At 36.8% G+C, this 13,611-nt stretch overlaps 1 protein-coding gene across 1 annotated transcript in view; it reads right to left on the bottom strand.

The window, feature by feature from the left end:
* The window catches only part of CHD9 (chromodomain helicase DNA binding protein 9), a 98,503-nt gene that overhangs the window by 44,003 nt on the left and 40,889 nt on the right, over nt 1-13,611 (bottom strand). Inside the window, exons 5-7 of the mRNA XM_035893125.1 lie at nt 12,559-12,896; nt 2,911-3,022; nt 4-123 (exon numbers count right to left, since the gene is read on the bottom strand). Of these exons, the coding sequence (XP_035749018.1) occupies nt 4-123; nt 2,911-3,022; nt 12,559-12,896 (570 nt within the window). The remainder of the gene's footprint in view (nt 1-3; nt 124-2,910; nt 3,023-12,558; nt 12,897-13,611) is intronic.

Here is a 13,611-nt window from a genome sequence, read left to right as displayed (position 1 = left end):
AGCAGGTAAAGGGTCAGAATTCTTTTTGATTTTCACAGAAACTTTAGCTTCTTCTTCTGATTGTTTTCCTTCTCCTTCTTCAGCATATTTTTTCCTTTTAACCTGACGGTTTGATCTTCTCTTCTGCATGCAGGAGAATAAAAACAGAGGTTTTACCCAAAACTATCATTATTAAATGTTATTTAATTATTAACTATCATTATTAAAAAATCACTGAATTTTTATTAGAAAAATATCAGTCCAATTGCCAATGAAATCAGATTTGATGGCTAATAAAGTTTGATGCTTTGTTAATGTATTTGTTTTCTCCTCCACCTTAATCAAGCTTGTTTAACAGCAGCATTTGGCTTACTTCGCGGTTTCTGTCTCTAATCTTCCACTCTTGTTTCTGCAAGAATCTGAGGACAACAATTTCCAGTTGGAGAAAGAATGTTGTCTAAGAAAATAATTCCTTCTTGCTCACTATTTAAGTTTCAAATACTTAGATTATTAGGATACTGCATATCCTCTCTATTACTCAGTACCAATATATGAGACACTACATATTTAACCATAAGATTAATTTGCCAATCCATTGGATAGTGATAGCAGAATCAAACTAGTCAGCTAACATTTCAAAACACTGCACTCCTTTAGCAAACTGATCATCACAAAAGTAAAATCAGCAAAGTAAAACAGCCCCTATAAAATAAATTAATTATATTGAGCTACACAGCAAAGCTTATTTTTGTTTTGGAAAAGCCACTGCTGGTTGCAATACACTGTAGAGATCAGTTGGGAGAATAACAAGTTGTGACTAGAACAAAACCCAAAATCCTGCGGTTGTACCGGCTTCTGCAGAGTGGATATTAAGTAACAGTACGATTGCAGCACAGGAACTTTCTTCCTGACTGTTATATTCAGCCCCTGGTCCAGCTGGTATCTGCTAAAAGACCTAGCTATACTTTAACAGCTACACTGTAAGTATTGTAGTAAGGTAGAGTAGCAACATCACATACACAGTAAAAATCAAAGAACAGGCACCACCATGCTTCTGGGCAAGTTGGGACAGGGCATGTATGAAACGACTCAGCTGCCCACAGTAACGCAGTCAGCTTAGCTTTTCTTCAGTAAAAAGAGAGTGTGTGCAGGGTTGGGTGCTAGCACGAAAAGAAACTTCAGGTGGGAACAGACACATTAATGTGACACAGTATGTCATACTGTAGTTAAATCAACAACAGTTTGCAGATGGAGAATTTTTTTTAAAAATGCAGCTAATAGGAACAATGCAAAATCATGTATGAATTAGTAAAAGACTGATTAAGAAGCGGGTTCAAGTTTTACTCATCAAGTATTTGTTGATTTTTCAAAACCTACTGAGGCATTACCTGGCATTTTCAATCCTTCTCACCATGTCTTTCCTTAAAGTATGAAGTGATCAACAAAACATCAACAGGCGTATGTTCTCCAACACATTCATATACAACCTGAGTTGTCTGAAAAACCCTTTTATATTTCCCTGAGCTGTTCAGTTTTGGGCCCCTCACTAGAAGAGGGACATTGAGGTGCTAGAGTGTGTCCAGAAGGGCAGCAAAGCTGGTGAGGGGTCTGGAGCACAAGGCTGATGGGGAGTGGCTGAGGAAACTGGGGTTGTTCAGCCTGGAGAGGAGGAGGCTGAGGGAGACCTTACTGCTCCACCAGCGAGGTGGGTGTTGGTCTCTTCTTCCAAGTAACAAGTGATAGGATGAGAGGAAATGGCCTCAAGTTGGGCCAGGGGAGGTTTAGATCAGATATTGGGAAAAATCTCTTCACTGAAAGGGTTATCAGGCACTGAAATGGGCTGCCCAGGGAAGTGGTCGAGTCCCCACCCCTGGAGGTATTTAAAAGACGGGTAGACGAGGTGCTTAGAGACATGGTTTAGCGGTGGACAGGTGCAGTTGGGCTTGGTGATCTTAAAGGTCTTTTCTAACCAAATGATTCTATGATTCTATAATCAATATGCCAATAGGCTCTAGTTGTTTGGGGAATACTTCCGAAGGAAGTGCCAGATCAAGAATTAAAGTAGTGGAATCATTCTCTTGAGGAATATCTCCCTTGTAACTTTCTGCATTTTTTTCATAGATTTCCCTGGTGTAATAGTAGCATAGCTAATTATTTGCAATACTTAGTACAATGAAGCATGAACTGTTTGTGAGAGATTATATCCTATTTATGCGTATGTTGGTAACAGAATTATAACTTTCTTGCTTTAGGGAAAACTCCATTTAAACTAAGGTTATAGGCTAGAAATGCACAGGTTTTTATCCTGTGGCAATTTCATTCACAAAGATGAAATGAATATTCAAAATAAGGTGTTGAGTAAAAATTAATTGCATTATTTGATGACAATGTCAGAAAACAATTACGAGATACTGAGCTGACCTTTAGTATTTCACAGATAATAATGCTGGAGGGGAAAAAAAGATCAGAAGCCATTTCCCAGAATGACTTTTTATTAACTTAAGTGATAGCTTGTCTTAGGTGAAGGTTACCTGGAAGGGAACATGAAATTATTTATTTCTCAGGGAATTTGTTTTGGTATAGAAAGTCCATGTAGTACGCTGGAGGTGAAAGCAGGTTTGGTGGTTCTAAAGTACTGTAACTTATCAATAGTGTTCTGTAATCAGATAGGTATAAATTTGTATGCCAACAAGTATAAGCTGGGCATTGATGTCCCATTACAGAAAGGGAACTCTAAACTGTAGGATTTTCTGATTTTCCAACTGGGAAAAGTAGCTGATAATGTAAGGTTCTACCCGAGAGAGAGACCGAAGTGAGAGAGTAACTGTCACTATGTCAAAAGGAATATAACTTTTTGAAGAGAGGGGGAAAAGAGACCTGTAGAAATAACAACACATAAATATTTTAAAAGGAAAAATTCTGACTACTTACCTGTGAGTCTTCATCTTTCAAGGGCCGCTGTGGAGTCTGCTTAGCATCAGACAATTCATCTGAAGATTCATTTTTTCTTTTCTGCTTCTTACCCAGTGTGATGATTAGCTTTCTGTTAAGAAAAAACCCCAACATCTAAGTGAATGCCATATACTAGTCTACTTAACTTCAAGATTAAAAATAACATCACTACTAGCAATTCCCATATTCTTAATATAAAACTCAGGAAGCACCACTGCCTGAAAAATGAAAAATATGTCTCAAACCAAAAAGCTACAAACACCTTTTGCCATAGACAGTATTTGCCGTTATTGAGTTTCTCTACAGGCAAGCAGTTACCTTACTATCACAAACTCCCCTAGATCATACGCATTTTAAATCTATGAGTAAGAGAGATGCAAAACCCAGCATTTGAACTGACAATAGTGAACTACACAAAGTTAGCATAAATACCATCTGCAGATGACGACAGTAAATGATTTATCATAAACAATCCATCATTGCAAAATATATCTTCTCTTATTATGACTCAAAAAAAATTACCTACAGACAACAATCTAAAATCATTCACAGCTGTCTGACACATGAAACTTGTGTGTTTAAATAAGTCATTCAATGGTAAAAATGAGGTATTTGCATGAATACTTTTTGCCCTTAAAAAAAAGTTAAGAAAAAAGAGAAGCTGTATTAAAAACCCAGTAGTTTCATCTATAAGAAATCTTAGAACCTCTCAGAATATATTAAGAGCCAACATTGCGCTGAATAAATTCTCATGAAAAAGCACCAATTATTTCTTTGTTCAGATTTAAAGGTTATGCTGTAAATCACGATACCAGTTCATCTGATTTGTTTTTAACTAAAGGGTGTCAAAATATTTATATTTTCACATTTGAAATGTGCCAAATACTCCTCTTTAAATATGTTTTCAGTGAGATAATTGCAGAATGATGAGAAACTATCCAATAAAATCACAGATAAAGAGCTGTTCCAAAATACATATTTTATATAGTATCTAATCATCAGATCTGCGTAACAGAAAATGAGGTAACTGTTCTAGCATACAAGCCTCTTCTGACATTTTATGAGACAAATGAAACACAAGACTTCAGTCTTTATTATATAGACAATACAAGTTATTTTACACCACAGTAGCATCAAAGATACTGTCCACCTGAAAAACCACTGTTGAGAAAATAGTGGTTGAAACACTTGGATCTCATTTACTTTTCTCTGCAAGTGTCCAAATAACAGAACTATCACATATTCACTATGTCCAAACTACCAGTCCACACAGAAAATTAAAATCTTACATTACCAAAACACCATGGATAGTTTAAGCAACATGGCTTACAAAAGATTATAAGAATACTTTGAGAAGCAATGAACATTTTTCATTGGTTTCCAATATTTAACCACAAGGTATGTTCAGGGGAAAGGTTAAACAAAACAAAAAAAACCCAACACCACCACCCCCTCCCACAAACCCAAACCAAACCAAAAAACCCTCCCACATTTTCAACTCCCGTATTTTTTTCCTCTAGTATGAAGCAAAAGGCACTGCCAAATGCGTGTTGAAATTAAGCTGCAGTAAGCATAATCACAGCTCTGCTTGTTCACAGAGCTGCTTGTAATTTCTGGTCCTCAAGTCCTTGCTTTTCATCAGGTGTTCTCAGTTATAATTATTACTTCGGAAACATGTTTCATAATTGCAGGAAATCATTTCAGCAACAAACACACTGGTTTTCCTACTGTCTTCAAGAGTAGGTTGGATTTTTTCTCTCCCTCACTTTTCAATCTCTGATTAGGATACTTCCTCCCCCCCCTTTTTTTAAAAAAAAGACTGTTGGATTACCAGGTATTTGTCCAATATGACTCTTCTGGTGATGGACTTGGACAAACCACTTTTTCCATTTTTATTTCCCTTTGTTTCATAGAATTTAAGTGTTACATTAGCACTTGTCAGCTAATGTGACGGAGCTGTGTTAATCTGTACCTGTCCCTTGTTGATCTTTTCATTGAAATAACTGGACATAGAGCATATTCAATCCAGTGAACTCACATGATATAGTTTGTAAAATACTTTTTTTTTTGACCAGTAAGATCCCAAATCTTCTCTGATTTGGAGCAAAGGCATTAAAAGGCCATGTGCATGTATGGCATGTAGAGATGACTGTGAATGTGAGACACGTTTTGATTTTTCAATGGACAGCAAGACTATTAGCAACAAAGAAAAAGGATAACTAAATGTTCTTTCATTAAGTAAGTGCTGAGATGCAAGTCAAGCGGGAAGGGGTCTCTGGAGGACATCTGGTCCCTACTCCGAGCCAAATTCAGAGTTCTTTTATGCTCCCAGTCCAGTCAAGTTCTGCTTATCTCCAAGACTGGCACCTTCCAGGGCAACCTATTCCAAATTTCGATCCTCTTTTGTGAAACGATAGATTAGAATACTTCAAAAATGCACATTGCTATGTTAAACATTTGTATCTGTGCAACCATAGTTCATTCTCATTTCATGCACGGTACACTGTCTAATGTTTCAGGCTCAGGCTCCTTTTGGATTCAGGCAGCACAATTTCAAAGAAAGGCCATGAGTATTTTACTACGGGTTGTAGCAGTACCCATTGTATAGCAGAGGATTTTAAGGACCTTCTGTTTCAGAACATGGGATTATTTTGTGATTAGACTGCTCTAGCTACATCTTTCCTTGCATGTTTTTCCCTCTCCTTCTCTGTAGTTGTAGTCCCCCCCTTGTGTTCACCTTTTGCTCTGCCCCTGCAGTCTTACACGTAATATTCCATTCCTCTGTCAGCTTCTGTGTCTTATCTTGGTCTTGTATTCCCCACCCCCTCTCTTCACAAGCATCTCCCTGAAATTTTCTTAACATCTTCTCTACATGTTGCAGATCAGAATGTTTCCTCCTCTATATGGTATGGTGCCAATGAGAGGAATAAACGCACAGTTTCACTTCTTTCTGATCCAGTGCCCAGAACCACAATGCTCCTTGCTATCAAAAATCGCTGAACGACAGTATGGTGCTAAAGTCACGCATTTCTATTAGTAAAAATGCAATCTGCTCATATTTTGGCCAAAAACTTTTAAAAAATCTGCTATGTGAAAACAATGATTTTCAGAAGCTTGTAAACTGGATCAATTCTGTGAAATTTTTTCATTGAGAGAGCAAGCTCTCTTGCCAGTTTATAAATTTCTGCATGGAAGCATAAATATCCTTGGCTAAAATCCCTTTTTCCACCCGAAACAAACTGTTCTGAACAGAAACTATCTATTCTGTTTCTATGAAAAGGAAACAGCACACTGTAGACGCAGAATAAATAATATCACTAGACTCCATTCCAATTTCACTTTCTCTTGCCTTTTTAAATTTAAAATGCATCGTATTACATAACACCTAGAAACAATTAGACAGTGCAGATTTCTTCAACATATATCTCCTTCTGTAACTGCAAACCATATCTTGAGAAATTTATACCAATGGAGAAGTTTAAAAAGAAGCCACCTCGCAAGCCATTATCACTTCTGATCCTTAGCACAAGGCTCCTAATGTGGTTTAGATCCGCAAAATCAAAAGACTTAAAGCATCAGCAAGACTACCAGGAACCACTATTTGAGGAGCACTGCAACTTCCTTCTTATAAATTAAGAAGCAGTAACAATCTGCTCCATTCCCCTTCTGTCTGACAGCAGAGAATGTGACTGAAGGGTTGTCAGCACTTTGAACAGCTTTAAAATTACGAAGAACAGTTTTCAAAGCCTTCCAGATAGTAAACATGGGGAAGTATTAAAGAGGAAAGAAAAGAAAACCAGCAAATATATATTAGGCACGAAAGAAATAATCAGCATTGCTGGCCTCCAGTGCATGCCTTTAGTACATCATTCTACTTCAATTTTCCCAAACCAGAGAAACACCAAGTAACTAATGATTAGCATCCAAAGCCACCTCCCAAATATTTTCATTTGTAGTCAAAGCACTTTGTTATATTTCTAGCAATAAAACTCCTGTTTTATCAACAGTGTTAGTATTTCTTTATTACTAAAAACTTAGCTAAAAATCTTTTCTGTTAGCAAAATACAAAGCAGATGTTTCCTTGACAAGATAGTGCATCCTCTTGGAATGAGTTAAAAATGTGGTATAAAAACAGTTGCTCTTATCCTTTTAGCATATGTTTAATAAATAATACTAACACACTAATAGTAGCCCCTGTTGTCTCCTCCAGTTATATTTCAAATTAATAACTTTTAGATTGTGCCCAGATTTTTAACACTCCTATAGTCACACTGGAACCAACAGCCATTTCAAGCTCGTACAACACTGGAATAATAATTCAAGAGAACAAATGAGTGTTTAGTTATTTATTCATTAAGACCACACTATTTGCATTCATATATTTTGCAGTAGAAACTTAAGATTATGTCACTTAGACCCAACTTATGGATCAAAACTAGAACCTGGGAGCAGAGAAAAACTTCACCAAGGAGTCACAGCTCAGTGCATGTGAGCACATCCCAAAAGGATAATCAAATTTGGAATTTGTGTGCCATTTCTAATCATGACAGAAGTAGTTTATGATCTAACAGATCTAATGGAACAAAGAGATTCAGTGAGATCCCTTCCCTTTGAGCATAGATCTATTAGCCAACACTTGCTTGATTTACACGCACCATCAAAGACAACTCGCAACGTCTGCCTCCTAGGAAATGCACTTCAAGTTCTGTGCATTTAAACGTCAACGATAGAGGATCAGCCGAACAGGCGGACGCTTCCCTTCCACCCCCTCCCCATGTCTCCTGTTCCAGATTTTTTTTACAAAGGTTTCAAACCATCTTAACAAACCATCAGATCAGCAAGTGATTATATAAAAATTTTCTATCGGGGTCTTGGGTCCTAAAAATGCTCTGTCTTATAAACAGCATGTGTGAGACCTACTGCAAGGCAACAAGGACATTTAATCATTTGAGTAGTGAACAGCATCACACAGGACTTGCTGGGTTCATTACTACATAATCTAAGGGTTAATTAAAAAAACCCCCCACACCATTGTTCTTTTAGCACATGAAACAATACAGCCATTTCTGATAGCAGTGAACAGTTCTGAACTGAGGGACTACCACCCTGAATCCAACTTCTGTAAATCAAATTCTTCGGATTTGGGGGATTTATTTATTTGAACTATGCAGTGATAGAAAAAAAAAATCCTAAATGCAGCCTGCTGATACTGTCCTTTACATCACCAATGCAGAGCTGCTGCTTTTCATCAGGGCCATGGTATTTAATTTTATGTTTGAGTAGGTGGGAATACACTGAGAGCTATGAAACCTAAATGCCAATCTACTTTTTTGAACAACAGAATGTTCACAAATTCATAATTCTTCTACCCTTCATATCAAGTGGTAAGAAGTAGACTTTCTAGTTTAAATATGCCTTAAATGGAAGAACTACAATTATAAACAGTTAGAGAAAGCTTATAAATGGAAAGTTCTATGGAAAAATACTAAAGGTTTAAATAGATTCCTAAACATCAACGCACCTTGGTAAACAGCCAGGACATGAAAAGTGGTTCTGTGGTCCTCAGAAAAATTGTACATTTTAAAGAATTAACTTTATCAGTAATCGACACATTAAAGCAAACTGGGTACTTAATTTGGTAACGCTAAATACATTGTGTTTAGCTTGTAATAATCTCCTACTTTATCTTACACTTGGTAACAAAAGAATTTAGTCATTTATCTTCACTAATGCTTATGGCACAAAAACTAATAACTACGGACTCCAGTTCTAAACCATTTGACTGAAATGAAAAGGCATTATTTTCTATGATTTCAACAGGTCCGGATAGAAAACCTTAATCCCCACCTCTAGATAGAAACTACAGCTTGCCTAGAAAGTAACTGCTAGCAATTAATCAGAGAGAATAACGCTATAATTTTTTCTGTATATATAGATCTCATAAGAACCATTACGGAAAATGTAAGAAGTTAACATGAAGCCCCCAAAGACATACAAATCATGTTTAATTATCAAGGGGAAAAAAACCCAACCAGTTTAAAAATCATCCTGTCCCCAAATTCTCTAAATTAAGATACAGAGTAGTTAAAACTTACCTTGATCCTAGATGAGAGCTACTCAATTTCAGTAAAAGCTATGCTGTATTTCATCCAAAAATACACTTTTTTATTTTTAACTGATGCCTACCAGGCAATTTTATCAAGGTCTGTTCAGCAACTGGTGTTCCAGCTCGGCCAGATCAGCCGTATCAGAGGCAGTGTATCTCATTTTCACAGCTGGACAATCAGATACCTCCACAAATCCTCAAGAGCAATACAGGACATGCTACACGGGATGTGCTACACAGACTGGACCACTGTAAGATCCCAGCGAAGTTTATGATCATGAAAGAGTTTGGTGTTTGAGTGCTGGACTAGAGAAGGTACAGTTGTGCTCATACTGGATAGGCTATGTTGGATGCTAGTGGAGATGTGAAAGATCAGATTAAAACAATTCTCCAAACACTTCTTAAAAAAAACCCCACACCCAATCAATGTATTTTTTTAGTAGTTTCTGCTCTTTCAGCTCTAAACTAACCTGCAAATCAAACAGGAGTCATCTGAAACACAAATCTGACTCCAGATCTTCTCAAACACACAGCTCCACACCACCTCCCCAGAATCCAACCAAATCAGCACATGTAACAGTTACTGCAAGTTAAGTTTGTTTGCTATAGAAAACACTGAATGAAAAGAAAGGTATTTCCATCTGGGATGGACGTATCATAGTGGAACTCCTTCTAAAAAGGAAAGACAGATGCACACAAATTCTCCATGACTGTTAAAAACATATACATAGGTTATTCTTTTTTTACTGTAGACCTTTATAGGTCATAAAGTTTCACTCATGATCTTACTGCCTGTAGAAAAACTATAGTTGATAACAGTTCATAACAGGTAGAAATTGTTTATCTTTTTAATTATGAAGGGACTTTTTACTGTCTTCAGGTTTTCTTTCCTGCTTAAATGGCAATCAATGTCATATATACAACTTTGCTGTTTTTTAATAGTTTCTCTCCTTATTGAGTAAAAAAGGAAAAAACACAGTAATTGTTCTCTTACAACTTGTTAAACAAGATCTCAAAAATCCTTAGTTCCAAGAGAAAACCAGAAGTCTTCACAAAACTAAGGTCCTCCCTACTTTTTAACACAGTAAAATCTTCTCCCAAGATTTAGTCAGAGTTTGTTTTATTTTAAGATAAATGACAAAACCAGTGTAGCAACCCACACATTTAAAACCCCAATTCTATTTTGACATAACAATAATTTCCAGGATGTACTTAAGATCCATTAAGAAATACTTTCCTAAGAATGTAAGATAGGAAGAAATCTTTGTAAGAGTTGTTTAGCCTTCTAAAACCCTTAGTACTTGTTGGATTTAATTTTGTTCTTCCCTAAATGAAACAGACTTTATTAATCACACAATTTTTTTTACCATCTTTGAAAATGCAAGTATAGCCACTCCACAGTAAATAGTCTTCTTGTGTAAGACCAACAGTTAGATTTGCACAGAAAACAGAGTTGGGTAAGATTATGCTTAAAAGAAAAAAATAAAAATTAAAAAAAAAAATCAAGGCTTTCTTGCAAATACTGCTCTTCAAAACCACTATATATATTCTTTGCTAAACAATATTTTATATATTTATATAAAAATATGAACTAGTGCTAACACAACATAACACATTAAGCTGTTTGGATACTAAAATGAAGTTTTTTGATGCCTCAAAGCACTTGATTTACTGTTCTCCAGCAAAATACATAAAATCTGTAGTACGTGCCTCTAGAAGACTCTCTTCACTGCTCTTTAAGAGGATTTGACTGCTAAATCTTCAGGCATGCGTCCCACATAGTTAAAGCAATACCTGGCAGCATGATTTGGCTAATGAAGTGCTACTGGGGCATTAGCTGATTAGATTGGTAAATAATGAGGCGGCAACCCTTCACAGCTCAATGCAAAATTATGAAAAGTTGACCATAATTAAATGGGAGTCTCTCTTCGGTGTAGTTGGGATCAAGCACAAATACCATGGTTAAAAATATAGTTTGAGAAATGACTATTTCTCAATTGACGCTGCCTGACGAAATCTGGGAAACTGATCCTAACTATAGTGCCCAGCTAAGTGTTTCACCAAGATGGAAAACTGAACGCAGAAGTATAAATAAAGGTATTTCACTTTTCTGATTAAAACCAGTAAAAATATGGGAACTATGTAGTGTACCATAAGGATGGTATTTTGGCAGGTTTTGTTAATTACCCAAAAGAATGAATAAAAAAGCGCACTAAGGGCAATGTACACAGCACTTCAGGAAACCGACACTAGCTAAACACCACTGTATAGTTTTCTGATTAGACAGATACACAAAATGTCTGTTATAGAACACGAAACAGAAACATGAAAGTGAAATCAACTTTGGAAACACACATCCAAAATCTCACTTCAAACAAGGCAGAGAAAAAAAGAAAAGGAAGCACTATGCAGCATGCTAAGAAGTACGATGAGCTGCATACACATACCAACCCACAACCAGAAGAGAAAGAAATTAAGACCATGAAAGTTCAGGTTAAGAATCAGGTTGAGTTTAGAGCAGTAGCCTTTATACTACAGGGTAACTTCTCAAGGAAGTTGTTTACTTGGAACATCTATGAAAAGCGCTGATCTCTAGAAAAAAAAATGAAAATGCAGAAAAACGGGCTGATTAAAAGAACATTCATTTCTGCTCCATATACATGAGAATATACATATGTATACGAGACATTTAAATTTGGAGAGATATGCCAGTTAATATTTCTGTTACCTCAAAAAGAGCATGGATTTTAAAAATAAAAATCAGACTGCAGCTACCATTTCCATTTCGAGTCCCAGCTGACATACTTAACGTCGGGAATTGCACAGCCTCCTTTAAAAGCATACGGGAGAACTAGGTTAGCACTGGAGTCAGAAGATGTGCCACGTACTGAATCCCTTGGAGCCTTCTAGCAGGTAACATCTTTTGAAAGCTCCTTACCCCAAGGTATCCACCCAGCTTGACCCAGCTGAGTCTGCGAAATTTTTAAGAGGGCGGATTAAATGGATATGGCTGAAGACTACAAAGTACTCAGAACACCAATTTTCCCATATGCATTTTACTTTTGATACATGCGATATCTACAAGAATATTCGCTTGCTAACAAGTTCATTAAAGCTTCCAGTTTCTCCCTGTGCAGTTTATCATGCACACTGTATTGAAGATACATGCCAAAATTGGTAAAGACAGGATTTATAATATCAGATAAACTTAATTGGAAGTCGGAACTGATTACAACACCAGATGAAAGATACTTTGGTCTTGTCTATGCTTCAAAGTAAGTACAGAACAGTTTAGGGTACGAATTTAAAATAATTCCTTTCAGAAGGACAGTCCTACAATGATTTTATCTGTAGAGAAAACAGATCTTTCTTGTTCCTGAATGAGAGTCCACACATGGACTTAATCAGGAAGAATTTTGTGTAGGCAGTGGAGGAGAACATTGTATTATCAGTAAGCAGTTTTCATTTTAATCAAGGATTTACAGTCCAAAGAGAAAGAAGACAACATTTAATCTACTTACCCAATTTTTGTTTTCTCTTTAATTTTGGATGAAGATCCAGTTTTCGGTTTTTTGCTCTCCTTGTCCTTTGGTTTGGATTTAACTTTTCTACCCTTCTTTTCCTCTTTTCCTTCAGCTGAAACACTGGGGAAGTTTTCAGGACTCATTACTCGTGGAATGTTTCTCTCTCCTCTCTCTTTTGCTTTTGCAATCGCTTCAGATATTATGCGATTTGCCTTCTCCTGTTTACTTTCCGAGTCTGCTTTTTTCTTCTGCTTCTTTTCAGACATTGCCCTCACCTGGGTATTCTGCAACTTAGTATACGATCCTGAACCATCAGTCTTCTTGGAGGAAGGAGGCTGCAGCACGAGACAAAAAATAAATAGTATCACCTTATTTTAGGAATATAAGCATTTCTGGAACAAAAGAGGGCTAGTGGTTTTGATCTGGATATGCATTTAGAAGAATTAAACCGGCAGGGACTCACGCAGACACAAAAAAGGAGGAATTCCATTTATACCACAGAATGGCGTGGGTTTCAGAATAACTGCATCAGTTGTGGGTTTTCAAGAACCAATCCATGTACTGAAAATCAGTAAAAAGAAAAAAAAAAAATCTTTCAAAAATTCTCTCAGCCTTATTTCCACCTCTGTAGGTAGAGACACCGATCCTTAACCTTTCAAGAGCATTTGCGTACATTTGACACACACCTCCAACACCTCCAGTAAATGTTCTTCTCATAAAATCTGAAACAGCAAAGAACTCCCGAAGGTAACAGCATCAGTATTCCGCCTTTGGCAAGACACCGGGACCACCGATACCTTAAAGCAGACGAAAGATCCGCAAGACTAACTCAGTGCTAAACAGAGCAGATGCTCCAACAAAATCAAGATTAAAAAGCGGACAAAAGATAAAGCCCAAACTGGAACTACGCAGCCCTATACACTCACGAAGAGGTGAGAGCGGGGCATTTCGTTTGTTTGGCTCGACACGAGGTCAGCGCCTTAGTCGGAAAACGCAACTTGTTTGTATTTTCAGGCTTTTAATCGCCGTTTCATAGACGCGGGACTGTTT

This window comes from Egretta garzetta, unplaced genomic scaffold (assembly GCF_000687185.1).
Source record: "Egretta garzetta isolate BGI_Z169 unplaced genomic scaffold, ASM68718v1 scaffold314, whole genome shotgun sequence".
NCBI classification, from domain to species: domain Eukaryota; kingdom Metazoa; phylum Chordata; class Aves; order Pelecaniformes; family Ardeidae; genus Egretta; species Egretta garzetta.
This window is presented reverse-complemented; position numbering and strand designations above follow the sequence as displayed.